General features: G+C 37.4%; 1 protein-coding gene across 10 annotated transcripts in view; it reads left to right on the forward strand.

The window, feature by feature from the left end:
* Tlk (Tousled-like kinase) overlaps positions 1 to 19,659 on the forward strand; it is an 883,856-nt gene that overhangs the window by 733,207 nt on the left and 130,990 nt on the right. For all 10 annotated transcript variants that reach the window (XM_067146736.2, XM_067146743.2, XM_067146741.2 and 7 more), the window contains one exon: positions 8,680 to 8,771. In XM_067146736.2, coding sequence (XP_067002837.1) covers positions 8,680 to 8,771 — 92 coding nt within the window. The remainder of the gene's footprint in view (positions 1 to 8,679; positions 8,772 to 19,659) is intronic.

Genomic DNA, 19,659 nt, shown 5'->3' on the forward strand with positions numbered 1-19,659 from the left:
AAAGTGGAAATGGTACCGGTTTCGACCTCAGTCTGGGTCATCATCAGTCGATTATAACTCGAAAAACAATGCATAAGTAAGAAAGAAGTTAACAGTCAAATCCACACAATATCAGTTGAAGAGGCAATATAAAAATGACGGGGTTAGGCACTGTAAAATTCAGACGAAGTGGAATGCGAGTCAATTAAAAGAAGTAATGCGTAATCTTCCGAGCATCAGCTCGGCACACGCAATGTTTGGCACTGTCTCACAATGTTCACGAAAAGCAGAGAACAGTTAAATGAGCCAGACTGCATACACCGTCAGGCACAAAGTCACAACACAATCAAAATGTGAAGATCTAAAGTCATGAAGAAGCCGAAGACAAGCAGCTCAACCAAAGTAACTTGCAAGCTCCAGAAGATTGGCACGGTGTATACAACGTCAAGTGCTGTAGTTTCATACGCTGACGGAGATTGAAGGATAGATTAATGATCAGGTATTTGCTTAGTTCACGAAAATGTACCTATATATATACTTATAATACGATTCAATATAATTGAATACGTAATTATGATCTTGGAGATATTTTAGAACAGTTGACGTGAAAAAACAATAGTGAATAGAAAAGTTGTAAAAAGCGCAATACTGGAAACAAATGAAAACGTGTATGCACAGTGCGCTATTTCTTGAATATAAAAAAATTCAGGTCGTGATTGAAGTAGTCAAAGTTGGCGGACGCAAGGCATGAGTTTAAATTTGAAAGTGAGGGCCCAAAATGAAGGTGGCAATGTGGGTTTTTTTTTAAAGGGGTGAAAAGAAAAATAGGATAAATTAATAAAGAAAGAAGATTAGTGGATAAGAAAAGGTTAAAAGGGTTTAAAGTTGAAAGGTGGTGAGAAAAGATAAGATAGGGATGAAGGAGGGGTAGTTTAGGGTGGGTTAGGAGGGTGGGTTACTGGAGGTACAAAATGTGGGTAGGAACTTTGTAAGGTATGGAAAATTGAATTCAGGTTTTGAAATTTAGAATTTTTGAAAAGAAGGATTAGGAAGTCAAATAGGATGTTGAGTTTTTCAGAAATGTCGTTTAAGTTGAAATTGGGGTTGAAGTATTCGTCAAGGTGGATAAAACAATTTTCAGTAGTGTTTAAGAGGGGGCCTTTGTTCATGATTTTAAGTATTTTCATGTCTTTTCCAATATTGGTGAAATTGTGCTTGGAGTCATGTATGTGTTGTCCTATGGCGGAGAATCTGTTGTATTTAATGGCGTTGGTATGTTCGGAGCATCTGATGTTGAAGTTGCGGCCAGTTTGACCGATGTACGAGGAGCTGCAGTTGTTACATTTGAATCTGTATACTCCAGATTTTGAAAAAGCATTAGATTTATTTAGTGATTTAGAGTTGTGTAATATATCAAAATTTCTGTTCTTGGTTCTAAAGGAAATTTTCATATTATGTTTTTTAAGAATATTAGTTATTTTATAAGCTTCTTGAGTGAAAGTGAAAGTGGAAAATGCAGTGGGTTTGTCTTTAGATAAAGTAGTTTTAGGATGGTGTTTCAATTTGTTGATGATACGGTTTATGAAGGATTTGTTATAGCCATTGAATTTAGCGATGTTACGCATGGTGTTTAATTCATTATTTAAATCTTTTTTAGACATAGGGGTGTTGAAGGCACAGAAAATTAGACTGTTATAAGTAGCACGTTTATGTGCTTGAGGGTGCGAAGAATCTTGTCGTATTGTGGCTGCAGTTTGGGTTGGTTTTCTGAAAATTTTGTAAGATAAAGATGAAGGATGTCTAGTAATGGTTAAGTCTAGAAAATTAAGAGTTTTGTTGTGTTCTGATTCTAGGGTGAATTTAATGTTAAAGAGTCAATGTTGTTGAGGAGAAGAAGTGTAGAGGCTGCGTTGGTTGATTCTTCGTTTAAAATTACTAATGTGTCATCGACATATCTGGCCCAAAAGAGGATGTTAGAGAAATTAATAATAATAATAATAATTTTTGTGTTTTCTAAAACGGTCATCGAGGGTGGCTGGACGGCCGGCCGTTCGTCTGTTGTGGACGGTGACACCTGCATTCAACCATTCGCGATACACCCTGGACACGGTTGATCGTGTGAAGCCGAATTCCCGCACCACTTCCGAAATTGCACTTCCCATCCGTCGGGCACCGACCACCATACCCTGTTCGAACGTCAGCTCACGACGACGTTCCATGTTACACCTGTCACATGCACAGCCACTGATCACAAGGTCTCCTATACAACTGCCGCTAGCACAGGTGGTGTGTGGTGCGCAGGCAACAAACCTGCGCATCGGTGCTCCGCTATCCCATGATATTTGCTCAGTCAGTGTATATCTTGCATGGATTCACTGAAACCTCTTGCCTTAGTAGTGTGTCAATAGCTTTAGTCCTATACTTCAGTATTAATTCGATATTGTGAGGTAAACTTGAGGCCGCAAGTTGACAGGCGAGATTTTGTGAAAATACACTGTTGTCAGGTGGATAATCATGAATCTGGAAAGATCTCGAATCAAACGGACCTAAAAGATAAATTTGAACTTCGTGTTAGCGTGACGAAAACAGGGACCAAGATAAGTGCTAGGCAAATAAAAGATGGAAACTCACCTCAAGCACCAACCAATTTCAATGGCGAGGAGTTAAAGAGGTACTTCCGAACAGATTGTCAGGCAGCAAGCCGCTAGCTTCAGCTGGGAATCGGGGCATGTCTGATAGGGGGAGGGGAGGTCGTGGTAACAGGAGAACACAAGTCGGGGGGGGGGGGGGGTGGATTCTGGTAGGGGTAGTAAACTAGCGTATTGCATACTGTTTTATATATTGATTGATCTTGGGATTTTAAGATTGTTAATAACTGTGGGACGGCAGGTACGGGCTAGGAAAAGCGGCGGCCCGAAGGGGCTGGATAAAGGTCGTGTTAAGCGAAAGATACCAACATCAATTTACAAGGAGATCTCGCCAAGCTTCTTTAATTACAAGTTCGAAAACTTTAACTCGTTTAAGAACATCAAATAACAATTTACAATTAAGAAGATAATACCCGTATATACATTCAAAATTATTACAAAATACTAACGAGGGAGCCAGCCCTCTTTATCAGGTACAAGTCCACATGCATACGTGAAGGGTTTCACATTGCAACTTCCCGAACATAAGCCGGGGATCAATAAGAAATATGAAAGACCTTCAAATATTACGATAAGATTGAGGATAAATTAAACATGGCCTTCCAATATCTTAACCAACGCAACGCCCGAAGGCGCATAGAAAATCCGTAGTGGCTTACAATAACGTAGAAAAGCAACACCTACTTAACCCCACTATGGAATGTTTCAGCCATGAAAGTACTTTCTTTAAGTTGAAACAAACACATCTACTAGAAGTCTTAAATGAAGATTAAATCCAAAGCACAAGGTTCCTACCATTACACAGTGACAAATCTCGTGTTTACCTCAGGCACCTACCTAAATTTCAACATCTTAAGGGGACAGTACAATAGCAAGATCCCTCTCTCTCTCTTACCTCCGCGCTAGCGTGCCGGGTTCGACGGGCTAGAAGGCAAGCCCGCGAGATAACAGACTTCACTCAGTGCGAACAGCAGAATGATCCGGCCGGCCGAGGACAACGACCGCGAGCCGAGCAGCGGTCACGTGGACCGAAACTCCCCTCTAGAAGAGAGGGGAGTTGGAGAGGGGCGCGAAGCAAGAGAGATAGAGAGAGCTCGGAAGGGAGGGAGGACTCTTCAGGGTGAGAAAACTTCTACATTTCCCTGAAGACATGCGGAACAGGCAGAAAGACACTTATTCCATAAGAGGGGCAAGGATAGGAAATAAAATACATGTAAATACATCAAATTACACAATACATAATACAGCTTGCAAGCACACACAATGTAAAAACGCTGAAGTAAGATAGTCCGGGGGGGATCACAGTTTACACGGTTCAAACTGAAATAAGTATATCAAATAAAATAGTAGGCTTTTCGGATAGCTCATTAAGGTTAAAATTAGGGTTATAGTATTGGTCCGAAAGAATGAAACATTGCTCCGTTAAGTCTAATAAAAGACCTTTATTCATTATTTTGACGATGTCTATATCATTGTTGATGCCGTAGAAGCTGTTTGTAGTCGTGTGTATGCTGTCCTATTGCTGAGAATCTTTTGTATTTGATAACATTAACGTGTTCGTTATATCTGATTTTGAAGGATCTCCCTGTTTGCCCAATGTATACACTGGAACAGTCGTTGCAGTGAAATCTGTAAACGCCTGACTTATCAAAAGGGTTCGAAATCCATCCAAAAAAAATTTGATGTTAAATACCGTATGTCATCCATCATGTTTCCATTAGGTTCCGATGACCTTAGATGTTAGGCTCCTTTAAACAACAAGCATTATCATCTTAACTATAAATTATTTTATTACTAGTTTACTAGCAAGCATAAAACACTTTTATTATTTTTTTGATCCCATAAATATTTATTGAACTACAGTATATATGATAGTATGAAGGGGGCGCCATACGGAATGGCTCAGATGGTTGAGGAAAACGGACAAATGTAGTTAGTGGGATGTAGAAACAGTATTATTATTAGGAATGGTTGTGCAAACCCCAGTGTCCACATAGCCTACTGCTATCCGTATAACATCAAGGGCTCTACTCGGGGCTTAGCATCACCAGTCAACGGACAAATTACCATCAACAGCGTCAATGCCCCCACTCCATATGAATACAGCAGAGAGTTTCGGGATTGAATCCAGGCTTTTGGCACACAATCTAGCCATTAGAAATTGTATACCACTACCTCTCCTACCATGCCGGTGAACATTCTGATGGTAAAAATATTTTCAACTACCTGGATTCAAACCATCTAATTACGGTTCCGGACTTTGCTGACCTAATGTTTTAACGACCACAGCCATCAGACACCACATGGAGAGTAGACGTACTACACCACTTATGTATGAATATTTTTATGCTTCACATTACAGTATTCATGCCACCGATAGTATTTTATATAATATTATAAGGGGACTGCAGTTTAAGTTCTGTGGTCCTCGTTGTTAATGAGAAAAATGCCTGCTGCATAATGTCTTAAATCAACCAGAATCATTGCTTCTAGTGAAATGAATCCTTTGATACAAGACAATCTTTGCTGTTTGCTTATGAATTATAAATCCGTCAAAAAACTCCCTTACATCCGATTTTCCAGATTTGTAAATTTTTGTTGGAATGCGGCTTCTTAACCTCAGTTGCACATCAGAATTATTTCCTATTTAATGAAAGACTTCAATAATTTCTTCCATTTTTCTAATGCTAATACTACGTTCTAATTTTAGTACCCTATGTTTTCTATTTAAGTACTGCAGTACTGGTAGTCAAAACTAACCATTCTACTAGGAAAATCACAGATACGTTAATAAAATGTCAAGAAGGCTGAATATAAACAACAGTTTAAACCTACAATATAGAAGGTTTAACTTTGAACAAAGTTTAAGCTTGGTACAAAGTTTAAACCATTGTGGGGAAAATGAATGTTAGTTTAAACTCAGACTTAAGCCAGATTAAAATAAACTTAGTTTAAACTCATTTGGAGGAAACGGCTCTTAATAAGTTTTATATTCATAAGATTTCATCAACAATAATCATCCATCTCATCCACACTTTTAGATGCTTTCTATTTTGTATAAAGTGGTATCTTCTATGTAATATTATTGGATAAGGTAAATCAGGATCCTAATCAGTGACCAAAAGGTACGAGATAAAGGCTGATGATGCCCATATAATGGCGAAACCTGTCCCTAAAAGTTACTATGACAAGATATAAATTTTAATGTAAGAACTTTACTTTGTATTGAATAGATGGTTATCATTAAACATTCATGACAATTTTTGACTTAACATACCACTTAGTCGAGCAGCTCGTCTCCTTTCTCCCAAGTCTTCCCAGCCCAAACTTTGCAACACTTTTTTTGTAGCGCTACTCTTTTGTCGGAAATTACCCAGAACAAATCGAGCTGCTTTTCCTTTGATATTTTTCAAGTTCTTGAGTCAAGTAATCCTACCATACACTGGAACCATACTCCAGTTGGGGTCTTACCAGAGACTTATATACTCTTTCCTGTACATCCTTACTACAACCACTAAACACCCTGCATTACCATGTGCAGAGATCTGTACCTTTTATTTACAATCCCATTTATGCAATTACCCCAAAGAAGATCTTTACTTATATTAACACCGAGGTACTTACATTGATCCCCATAAGGAACTTTCACCCCATAAATGCAGTAATTAGAACTGAGAGGGCTTTCCTATTTGTGAAACTCACAACCTGACTTTTAACCAGGGTTATCACCATACCATTGCCTGCTGTCCATCTCACAACATTATTGAGGTCATTTTGCAGTTGCTCACAATCTATACAGAATAACAAAAATAGCAAAAGGCCTCATCTCTAATTCCACTTCTTTACTCATATTGTATATATATATATATAAATAAGAATACATAAAGGTCCAGTAATACTGCCTTGAGGAATTCCCCTCTTGATTATTACAGGATCAGATAAAGCTTCATCTACTCTAATTTTTAGTTCTATTTTCTAGAAATGTAGCCACCCAATTGTCACTCTTTTGTCTAGTCCAGTTGCACTCATTTTTGCCAGTAGTTCCTTCATGATCTCCACCTTGTCAACTGCCTTAGACATGTCAATCACGATACAGTTCATTTGACGTCCTGAATCCAAGATATCTATATCTTGTTTGAATCCAACAAGTTGATCTTCAGTGGAATGACTTTTCGTAAACCCAAACTGCCTTCTATCGAACCAGTTATTAATTTTGCAAACATGTCTTAATATAATCAGAAATAATGATTTCCCAAAGCTTACATGCTATGCATGTCAAACCGACTGGCCTGTAATTTTCAGCTTTATGTCTATCATCCTTTCTTTTGTACAGAGGGGGATATGACTGAAGCTCTAAAGTGCATGCAGAATTAGATCTTTGGAAGAAAGTTTGATAAGATGTGGCAAAAATAAGACAGCTTGATTATGAGCACAGCTTGATTATGAGCAGAAGACATGAAAAGATTCATCCCCATATTGGTTCTGACAAGATAGACATCAACAATATCAAATACCAGTATTTTCTTTTTCAACATCACCATCAAACATGAAATCAGCAATATAAGCAGCATCACAATTCTGCCACTCTGTCATTCACCCCCCTGGGATGTTATTTTCCTCTGGCCTCCAAGCTTACACCATGCAAGTCTAATTTTGTACCAGTCTTGACCTCTGGACTTCAAGCAGCTACTATGACAGCACCAGACAACAGTAGACTTCAGGCAACTAAAATGGAAATTTCTGTGATCTAGTGTACAAAAGAACAGGAGAGAGAAAATTTGGAATGAGGAAATTCCCCAACACCTTGGTTTGGGAAGTAATTTGTTGGTTACATTAGAACTGGATAGATTGAAGTGGTTTGATTATATGAAGAGAATGTCCCCTATACCCCAATAATAGGACACTAAGAATGTATTTAACCAGTAAAAGACCACAAGGAAATTGAAGGAGGCTCATTTATATCCATACTTGGTTTGCTGGATTGCAGTAATGAAGCAATCAAAAGTAGGTTTGTATTATCAATCTGGGTGAATGTAAGCTGTCTTAATTTTATTGGCTTTATTATTAATGTTATTATTATTATTATTATTATTATTATTATTATTATTATTATTATTATTATTATTATTATTATTACTCTGAAGCCTACTGCAACGCACTGGCTGCCAGTCCTGTCCCACATTGCTCCACCAAGCCTGCGACGTTCAAGAGCCCTTTTTAAGAATATGATTTAGATCATGTCCAATCCAACTCTACCTATCCACAGAGATGTTGCAGATCTCTGGAGACAAAGGCTGAAATCCTGTAAGCCACCAATGAAAACAGCTAAGAATCTAATGGATGCTGGTTTCAATTTAAAAGAGGAATGGAAAGAGCAATGGATTCGTACAGCTCCGGAGTAGCCAAGCCTCTTTAATCCAAACCCCGCCCCAGCTGGTTTCAGTTTGCCAAGAAGAACGTGGGCATCACTAAACAGGTTTCACACTAATTGTTGAAGATCTGCATTCTCCCTTCACCAGTGGGGCTTTGGGGACTGTCCAGTGTGTGATTGTGGTGCTTTAGTCCCGACCATGCATCATATAATGGACGAATGCCCTCTGCGTGCCTATGGTGGAGACCGGAAAGACTATGCTGATGTCTCAGAATCCCTAGTGCAGTGGATAAACAATTAAGATATCCATGTGTAATTCTTCCCTACTTGCCATGTATTCTTTGCAGGTTTTTCTTTTGTATAATATTGTATATACTTGTCCATTCTGTAAATTCCATACGCTTAAAAATAAAAATAATAATAATAATAATAATTAAAACCTTACATACAGGAAAGAAACTGCTAATTTTCACATTTCCCAGTTGTCCTGTCTTTTCCATGCCTTTGACATTTGTACATCAAATATAACTTGAGAACGAAGAAATATGATGGAATGGTATGAGAGGAAAATCACTTATCAGAACTTGGATAAAATCAGTTTGACCACAATTGTCTTCTTTGAACTCATGTCAAACATTCAGTGATTGATTGTGATTTTGATTCGTGTGTATTGTTTTCTAGGCTTTTGACTTGAAGGAACAGAGGTATGTTGCATGTAAAGTGCACCAACTCAACAAAGACTGGAAGGAGGATAAGAAGGCTAATTATATCAAGTAAGTACCCTTAGTTTATATCTTGATTAGTGCTATGTAGGTAGTTTGTTGAGAAAATTTTTAATGTTAAACATGTTTTATTGTAATCTATTTTTGCCCAGGTGGATCGTTTTCGACCTATCAAATTTTGCTGTCTTAAAAAACAAACTGTTCTTTTGTAAACTCTAACCAGATAATTTCAGCAAACCACAATATAATTTTCCAGATCATTACGCAGGTTTTTTTTTTTATTTGTTGCTATCATTCTCGATTCATATAAGAAAGATGGATTGTCAGCTGCCTGCCTTAAGAATATAATTAAAATTATTTATACTGCTCGTTAACATTTGACAGCTACATTTTGAGTAGCATAGGTAAAAGATTCATTAGTTGTATACATTACGTAGAATCTCCAGTATTTTCATTAGTTTGTAGTGTTGGTCGAAAATGTGTGTGGATAAAAGATCAGTGCAACCGATAAAGGTCTCCGTTGTGATGGGGATTGTGAACAGTGGTTTCGCTGTTAGTGTATAAAAGTTTTGAACAGTGATTGCCAGAAATACTCGGCAGGGTGACAACCTAAAGTGGTGATAAACGGGTCAGCTGACCATTAACCTAACAACTTGATGAAGGATGTCGTGGAAAAATTACAGATGGAAATGGAGATGAAACAAGTCCCAGTAGAAGAAATGCAGAGAATAAAGGATGCAGCTGCTTTTACGTTCCTGCAGTTTGTTTTCCCGTTGTTTACAACATTTTTTTGTTGGTCCCCTCAGATTCCTGATGCTTGCAGTGTACTAAAATTCTCAAATTTACATTTGCAACATTTTATACTTCCCGTCATTTACTATTTACATCAGGCTATTCATGACTGGGGAAAACAGCGTTGCAACTAACCTATAACGCTTCGCATAACCACAGCATGATGACCAAACCGGACAGCACACATTTTACGACAACACATATGCAAGACTATCCGATTACGAATATCAGGGTAGGTATGCAGACCTCACGACAACTCTGACGAGTGGGTTGCCTGCCCAACAATTAATCTATATATACCTATATAAAATAATAGTTTTGAGGTACATTGCTCAGAATTTGAAAAGAATGGTATTTCTGTGTCCACAGTAACAAGGAAAATGCACTTTTTACTTTTCTGTAATTTCTGTATGTATGTATGTATGTATGTATGTATGTATGTACACGCATCACGAGAAAACGGCTGAAGGGAATTTAATGGTAATCGGTATGTTAAGTCGAGGTATGAACCACTACAATCTAGGCTATAAATTATTTTAATCATGCTGAATGAAATGGTAGTTTAGGGGAAGTACTAAAATTTTATTCTCAAATATTTATATTATTAGTGGTCTTATCGATAAATATTACATAACTAAAGTTATATAGAATTAATTTTCTGAAGATTTATGTCTTATACATTTTTGCTGTTCCGGTTATGATAACAGAGAAATTCGTGAATTCGTATTTTTGTTGCTAAGTCCATATAAACGCCGTGCCACGAGAAAATGGGTTAGCAGAATTTAATGAAAATCGGTATATAGAGTTGGGGAATAAGAAACTACAGTCTAAGCTATAATCAGTTTTATTCACTCTGGATGAAATTGTAGTTTAGGGGAAGGCACCAAATATTTATTTTTTAAGTACCTATGTTATTGGTCCTATCAAAGAGTACTACATAACAAAAGTTAGAGAGAATACAATTTTTATTCAGTTTTACCGCACCGACTATAATAATAATAATAATCATAATAATAATAATAATAATAATAATAATAATCGTATGGCCTCAGCTACCGTATGCAGACATTTCGATTTGATGGCATCTGGCTGTCTGCTCGTCAATTTCGACGTTCCGTTTTACTCTAGGTCCGCTAGATGGCAGACAGAGTAAACCGGATCTCTCTTGGGCGTCTATGGCTGAGATTTAATTAATTTTGTCGGGTAAATACCAAATGTATCACCAGAGATCTTTTACATGCCGACATCGTATGACATGGAGTGTCGAATGGACTCTTTTCCGCCCTTCGAAAATCCGACTACCTCTGCTGGGTTTGAACCCGCTATCTTGGTATTTCAGAGTCGGAGGAAAACTAAATGTGAAGGTCTACAATATCGAAAGTGCAAAACATTCATCAACAATAACATTATATTGACCGTTGTTTGTTATGATGTTCTTTGTCTCTTATGCTGCCACTCAACCTTAATAGATGGGATTACTGCTACGTACCGAGTATAACAGCGTGACTGAATATTGGAGAGAAATAACTGGGGAGTTAGAAAACTTTCTTCTTTAGCATTCCATTCCTCTGGTTCATTCATTTCCTGATACTGCTGGTACGTAACACACTGATTCATCGTAGTATTCCAGGTATTTGATCCCTACTCTGATGCACTGTTTTGAATGAGCAGTGTGCACATTTAAGGCAGAGGGTTACTTCGTTGTAGTAGTAGTAGTAGTAGTAGTAGTAGTAGTAGTATGACCTGGTCTAGAATTACAATTTAGGCCCATTCCAAATTATAGCACCACAATTCACTAAATAACTCAAAATTCAACACTGAAAAGAGCTGTTTCTTAAGAAAAGCTTCTTCCTCTTCACTTTTATTAAATTCTACATTCATTGTATTCCAAATTACCAGTGAAGAGGGGGTTTGTGCTCTTGCCTGGAGGAAAAATTTGCCTCCAAGTCAGATAGCTATTTCCACCGCCAGTGTAGTGAATTTAAATTTTCCGATTGATCGGATACTCCTAGGAAACAGGTTAGTAAAAGGGCATAGTTTCTCCTCTGGGACTCTCTACTATTCGACCACGCCACCCTGCTGGAAAAAGACGAAGTGTGTTCACAGTTCACAGCTGTCTGCGGTTTGGTCATTTGAGCTGTGGAACTTTGGATTGTTAGGTCGGAAACTTAGTACTGTTCGTTAAAAGTGAGAAAATGTGTGGTTTTTCAATTTGATTGCGTATTTCATATGAAAGCATTGCTTTTAATCGTGCCATTCCTACTGATGTCATTGTAATGACCTATGTTCATTTCAGTTGGGAAAACTACTAAGAAAGTCTTTCTGAGGATGTAAAAAGGCAGGTGGATATTGAGTGCTTACCATTATAATGAAAACTCTCCAAGTTTATTGTGACTGATGGTAGGCAAGCGGACCTAACTTTACAATGAAAATTCCCTAACCCAGTCTTCATATTAGAAGAGTCATTTGGTGACTTCCCCGTCACGTTTCTAGGGTAACGTTATAAGCTGTGTACACTACCTAACCTAGAATTCTCTATACAATGTAGAATTCCGTAGCGAAGCATGGGTACATCAGCTGGTCTATACATATAAAAGAACATGTCCTGACTTTCTGACTCATTCATCATTGTAGAGCCAAAACTACTGGACATAAAGGAAGGAAATCTTGAAGATAATTTATATGACAATAACATCATATACCAACAGAAGGGGCTTCCTATGGGGTCACCGGCCTCGGGAATCCTCGCTGATATTTACGTAGATTTCCTCGAATACACTCACATTATAGGTAAAATTAATGGGATCAAACATTGGACTCGGTATGTTGATGATACTTTTATTATCCTGGATTCTCACATTACTGACAGCAACACCGTTCTTGAATTACTTAATAACCTGGATCTACACATAAAGTTTACGATAGAATCCGAGAACAACAATTCCCGTAATTATCTCGATTTAACTATTACTCGCAATCAGAATAAAACCATTTCTTTTAATATTTACAGGAAGCTCACTCACACAATAAATACAATCCACCAAACTTCTCTACACCCAGGGACACAGAAGAAGACAGCTTACAATAGTATGATTTTCAGAGCTCTTAATGTTCCGTTATCCTGTAAGAATTTTAGAAAGGAAATCAACACCATTTATGCAATAGCCGAAGGTAGTGGTTTCAGTAAAGCTTTCGTGAATAAAATTCTCAATAAATTTAGAAATAAACCCAAGACCACCTTAGAAAAACAATCTTCCCATAAAGAGAAGTTCACCACATTTACCTTTAATAATAATAATAATAATAATAATAATAATCATAATAATAATATATATATATATATTTCCTATTTCAAACATCTTTAAAAAGCACAAGTTAAAAGTAGCTTTCAAGACCGTTCACACCAATACAAAAATGTTTTTAAATTCTCATACTGTCAACAGCAAAAAATTTTCTAACTCTGAAATATACAAATTAAAATGCCAATCATGTCTTTCAACGTATATTGGGCAAACAGGCCGCAGTTTCAATGTAAGATACTCCGAACATCTTAATGCCTTAAAGTATAATCGCTACTCAGCCATGAGCGAACATTGTAGAGAGAAAAATCATAAATACATAGCAATTGATCAAGATTTAAAGATCCTGCATTACGAACAGAAAGGTCCCTTACTTAATATACAAGAGAATATACATATAGATATCGACCAATATAACAATCCCGTCTATAACTTAAATGAAATCAACGAAAAGAAAACTATTTCATTGGAAACCTTTGTCCCGCTCATCTGCGAACAGTCCATTAATAAAAAAAAGAGTTTCACTACCGACATTCTAGAACAAGACCCGCCCTTCCATCAACACCCTCCTTCCGCGAATCACAACGTCCCTCCCTCCCTACCCCTCCCCCTCCATCTCCATTACCCCTCCCAACCACATCGACACAGATACACAGTAAGCCACACACAGGCTTAGTTGTCAATGTGACTTGAGACCGACAAGGTCATCTCCTTTACATAAAAACAATATATATACGATTCTCCACCTTATCAATACGAATTTATTTTACATTACAAATATTCAAGACTAGTTTCGACCCCTATGGGGTCATCCTCAGTTGACATGCATTGTAAATTGTTCATAAAAACATCACGTATAGTGGTAAAAGTTTGGTATGTCTAGTACATGACTAGTGTGCATTGTTCATAAAGACACATATTACCTTACTGCTATTACTATCCAATTTTAAGTTATATAGTATGGAACACAGATATATTTGTGTAACTCAACAGTGACAAGTTCAAATATTTACAGAAATGGCTGTTGATTAGTCACATGATATTACAGAACACAGGCTTGAACATTTTTGATTTAAGTATCAGTGCAACATCTTGCTTTTATACATACTAGAAGCTAAATTCATTTTGTAAAGTCATAACATTCTGATTGAAACTTAGTGTGAGATTAAAATTGAATAAAAATATATTCTAATGTGGACATTAAAATATTGTTAAAATGGGCATATCCACATTAGAATATATTTTTATTCAATTTTAATCTCACACTAAGTTTCAATCAGAATGTTATGACTTTACAAAATGAATTTAGCTTCTAGTATGTATAAAAGCAAGATGTTGCACTGATACTTAAATCAAAAATGTTCAAGCCTGTGTTCTGTAATATCATGTGACTAATCAACAGCCATTTCTGTAAATATTTGAACTTGTCACTGTTGAGTTACACAAATATATCTGTGTTCCATACTATATAACTTAAAATTGGATAGTAATAGCAGTAAGGTAATATGTGTCTTTATGAACAATGCACACTAGTCATGTACTAGACATACCAAACTTTTACCACTATACGTGATGTTTTTATGAACAATTTACAATGCATGTCAACTGAGGATGACCCCATAGGGGTCGAAACTAGTCTTGAATATTTGTAATGTAAAATAAATTCGTATTGATAAGGTGGAGAATCGTATATATATTGTTTTTATGTAAAGTAATATCCATCAATACGGAAATGAAACTTATAAACAACAGGTCATCTCCATTCGAGACGACAGCTTTTAGTTACAAGTAAGTCATATGAGTTTTCTTTTCGTACATCATTTTTAACTTGTTCTTCATCCACTCATATATTCCTTTTTTCTCATTACAGATGTTATACACGTTTTATTCGTAGTATTGACGGTCTCACTACACTCCTCAGCATAGTGTTTTTATTTAACAGTCAGCAAGATCTATTAGACGAGAGGACTTTGTACCTCAATGTGTTTTTAACTCACTAATCATGATCACTGTCACTTCACATCATTACGATTTTTAATTTGTTTGTATATTATGTAATCATTGTTTTACTACTGAAGATGGCCTTGAGATTAGGCTGAAACATGTATAGACTTTGCTTCATCTAACAGATGACTTGACTTGTATTGATAGGAGGATTTTATAAATATTTTCTTTTGTAAAGTGATAACCGTCAATACGGAATGAGATTCATAATTTGCAATGTAATTTCTCAATGACTTGCTTAGCTGAAGTTGAGTTAACAGTTTCAATTTCCAACCGTTTGCTATGAGCGTCCATCACAATCAAATACATTTTGCCTTTAAAAGGACCTAAAAAATCTACATGAAGTATTTGCCATACATTGGGTGGAAATTCCCATACATGGAGTGAACTTCTAATAGGACTGTCTCTCTGGGCAAGACACGCTGAGCAACTGCTAGCTACGGCTTCAATGTCCTGATCAATTGAAGGCCACCATAAGTACGATCTAGCTAATGATTTAATTTTAACTACTCCAAGGTGTCCACTGTGTAATTCATTTAACAAGGACTTTCTTAAGGACCTTGGAATGACAACTCGGTAGCCCCACATCAAAATTCCTTGTTCTACAGTTAGTTCAGCTTGCCTTTTAACAAAATGGCTTAAAGTTGGATCTGGCGTAGTAGGCCATCCATACAACACATAACCAAGGATTTTGTTTAACTCCTCATCTTTTTGAGTTTTAATATGTATATCATTAAAGTTAATGGGAACATCAGATTCCATTTTGCATTGTAAATAACTACCTATGTACTCCACACTAACATCAACGTCCTCGATCTGATTGGCTGATACAGGTAGCCTAGATAAGCCATCTGCATTGCCATGGCATTGAGATTTGACATACTGAATGTCATAGTCATAACCTGATAGAAACAATGCATAGCGTTGTAATCTACCTGCTGCAAAGGCTGGTAAACCTTTTTTAGGACCAAAAATTGTTTGAAGCGGTTTATGATCTGTACACAGAGTAAAATGTCTTCCCCATAAATACTGATTAAACTTCTTTACATCATACACAATGCTTAAGGCTTCTTTATCAATTTGGGAGTAGTTTCTTTCAGCTGAGTTTAAGACTCTACTTGCAAAAGAAAGTGGTCTCTCAGTACCATCTTTTTCTATTATACTTAAAACACTTGCAATGCCATAAGGTGATGCGTCACATGACAACTTGAGTGGTAAGTTAGGGTTGTAATGTGCTAGTACCTGAGCTGAAACTAATTTTTCTTTGACTAATTCAAAAGATTTTTGACAAGCTGAATTCCAGTGAAAATCTATATCTTTTCTAAGTAGCTGGTATAAAGGTGTAAGAACAGTAGCTACATTAGGAATAAATTTAGCATAGTAGTTCACAAGACCGAGAAATCCTTTAAGCTGGGTAACATCTTTAGGAACTGGAGCTTCAACAACTGCTTTGACCTTATCACTGGCTGTAGCTACACCATCTTTACTTATGACATAGCCTAAATATTCTAGACTGTCACAGAAAAACTTGCACTTATCTTTACCAACAGTCAAACCATGACTACTTAGGTGTTTACACACTTCTCGTAGCCTTGACAAATGTTCTGCTGTATTTGCTCCTGTCACAATAATATCATCAAGAAATGAGGCCACACCAGGTATACCGTGTAGAATTTGTTCAATAACTCTTTGAAAAATACCCGGTGCTGACGAGATTCCATAACAAAGACGGTTGTAAGCAAATAACCCTTTATGTGTACTTATAGTACATAGTTTTTTACTTTCTTCCGCTAACAACAACTGCATGTACGCTGATGACAGATCCATTTTAGAAAACTTATCCCCTTTTTGTAAGACAACAAAGATGTCTTCAATCCTAGGCAGTGGGTGTCTCTCTACTTCTAGAAAGGGGTTTAAAGTGACCTTAAAATCTCCGCAAATACGGATTTTTACCATACTTTTTTAATACCGGCACAATCGGAGTGGCCCATTCATTTGAGGATACTGGGGAAAGAATTTCCTCATCCACTAAACTTTGCAATTCTTGTTCAACCTTTTCTCTTAAAGAATAAGGTATTGACCTAGGTTTGTGGTACTTAGGTAATGCATCTGGCTTAAGGTTTAGTTTTACTGGATCTCCTTTAAAACAGCCTAATTTACTAGTAAATACCTCTGGAAATTCCTTAAATAAGTCTTGTACTAATTTAGACTCTGCATTGGTTTTTACATTCGATACGTTTACATTATTTACACTGCTGGGAATGCTTATAACAACTTGGAGCTCTTTAATCCAATTACGCCCCATAAGAGGATTAGATCCATTACTAGTAACATACAATTCTAAACTCTTTTCCAGGGACTGATATTGAACATTTACTTCTAACTTCCCAACAGGCTTGATTTTCTCGTGGGTGTAAGAATTTAAAACTAAGGCTGTGGGAATCAATTGTACATGACTTAAGTTAGCGTTATAAAAATTTTCAGAAACAGATACACAAGCACCAGAGTCTACTTCAAAATTAACTGGCTTTCCATCAACAATCAAATTTACTCTAATAGGCTCAACTTTTGTTATGTTACCTAACTGAGGTTGATTGATTTGATCATTTTCATCACACTGAAAAATGTTAGAAATATCATACACCTCATCACACAATTTTTCGTGACTAACAATAAGTTTATGTAAGTCTATAGAATGCTGGTTAGGTTTAAGTTTGTTTCCCTGCGGATTCTTACTACCCTCGAGAATGAAGAATTCTTTGTAGGCATGTTTGGTTTTACATGAAATTGAGACTTACTCTTATGTTTTGCCTTGCACACCGTCTCTAAGTGACCCTTCTTCCGACAAAAATTACAAATATATTCCCGATAACGGCACTTGGCAGTAGTATGACCACCTTTATAACCACAACAAAAACACTGAGGCACTTTGACAACACGCGATGGCACATTAGGTACATTGGAGCTCGGAGAATGTCATGTTGAAAACTGCTGCAGTCGGGGTGTGGGGTTGTAGGCCAAGGATACTGCGTCATTGTCGGTCGCTTCCAACGATAACGCCAGCTGTTCCGCCTTCTGGAATGTGAGATTCTCCTCTGACAGTAGTCGTTTCTTGATAGATTCATTACGGATGCCACTGACTAATCTGTCCCGGAGATAATCAGGAAGCTTGTCCTCGAACTCGCAATACTTGGATAATTGCTTAAGTTGAACAATATATTTGGATACAGTCTCATGCTCCAATTGATCCCGTCTGCTGAATTTATATCCTTCCACAATAAAGGAAGGTTTAGGATGGAGATGGTCTTGGACAATTTGAACTATGGTTTCAAAGGGTTTTTGAGAAGGTTTATCAGGGGTGATTAAATCTTTCAACAACTTGTAGGTTTTAACACCGACCACCATCAGAAATGTGCTAACTTTTGTTAGCATCTGGAATGTCATTGCACTGGACATAAAGTTCAAAGCGTTCCACATAGGTTGACCAAGTTTCTTCCGAACTGTCAAATGGTCCAATATTACCAATTAAGGACATGGTGTGATAGAAGTGAGCTAAAGTCGAAAAGGCAGCGAAAAAACTGTCGTTCAAAGGCATGGAGTGAAAGACATACCCAATATTACGTCGTGAGAAGAATGTTCGAGAGAATGGAGTGCACTATGTTGAGTCATGTAGTGTGGAACATACTAGAATGTTCTGTCGCCATGAGGAAGCGCTGGAACGTGATGACTTTTATCATTTACCTCGTCGCCAATTTTTACATCTGGAACACCTTGGGGTAGACAATCAGTAGAACACACTTAATTTTTAAATGCCACATCGGCTAAGGAACGGACTGAAGTAGGTGCAGGTTACATTACGAGTGACGACTCCCGACACAACTGCCAACTCAAGACAGACAATCACGACTAACGACTGACGATACAAGACTGACAGGAGATAGAGGGAAGGCTGCGGCTGGGGGTGGGCTAGAGGGGAGTAGCCAATGCGGTGCTTTATTGAACGACGACTTATGACGTATACAATGCTCCAGCCTGCGCTGGTAATACACTATTACAGCTGTTTGTACTCGCAAGGTTACATTCGTATTTTCTAGAAATAATATGAACACTTAACTGAATATATTACACACATCTCATCGATTGTGACATTTTCTCCCGGAATGTAGTTCTTTTGACAGTTGTGAACAAAACAGTCAAACAGTTCACGGATTGGGCAAACTCGATCATATTCTTTCTGTTGTGAACGGCTGGTACGATCGTCAAAACGAATACAACGTATGAGGAACTTGAACCGTTTTATACTCATCACGAGGCCAAATTTTTCAATCCCATCTCCTTCTGTTCCCCATAGTTCCTCCAGACTCGAACGGTTTGCTCTCTAAGCTCCAGCCAGGTACAATAGACCAATGAATGCCTTAATTTCTATGAGGTCTGTTTCCCTGGCATCTCTGTCTCAGGCAAATTTGGCTTTGACTGACTCAGTGTATTGGTTGGTATATTTGACAATCAATTCCAAAATATCTGTATTGAACAAACATTCCCAACATTGTAATATGGTTTTACAATTTCTTGCATCTCCTTTTACACCTGGAAGGTGTGTTATGTTGTGACGTTGTGCACGACGAACAGCAGCCGGAGATGGCTTTTTGGTCCACTTTGTCTGTTTATCTTTTCCAAGAAAAAAGGCATCCGATATGTGCTCTTCTCCTTCGTCTTCCTCACCACTAGTCCCTCCTTCTTCCTGTTCAGTTTCTGAGTCCACTTCATGTTCTTCAACCTCGTCCTCAGAAGCAATGTCGCTTTCTTCACCCAAATCCTCAACTAAAGCAGGGTCATCACCATTA

The sequence above is a fragment of the Anabrus simplex genome, chromosome 5, assembly GCF_040414725.1.
Source record: "Anabrus simplex isolate iqAnaSimp1 chromosome 5, ASM4041472v1, whole genome shotgun sequence".
In the NCBI taxonomy this organism is placed as follows: domain Eukaryota; kingdom Metazoa; phylum Arthropoda; class Insecta; order Orthoptera; family Tettigoniidae; genus Anabrus; species Anabrus simplex.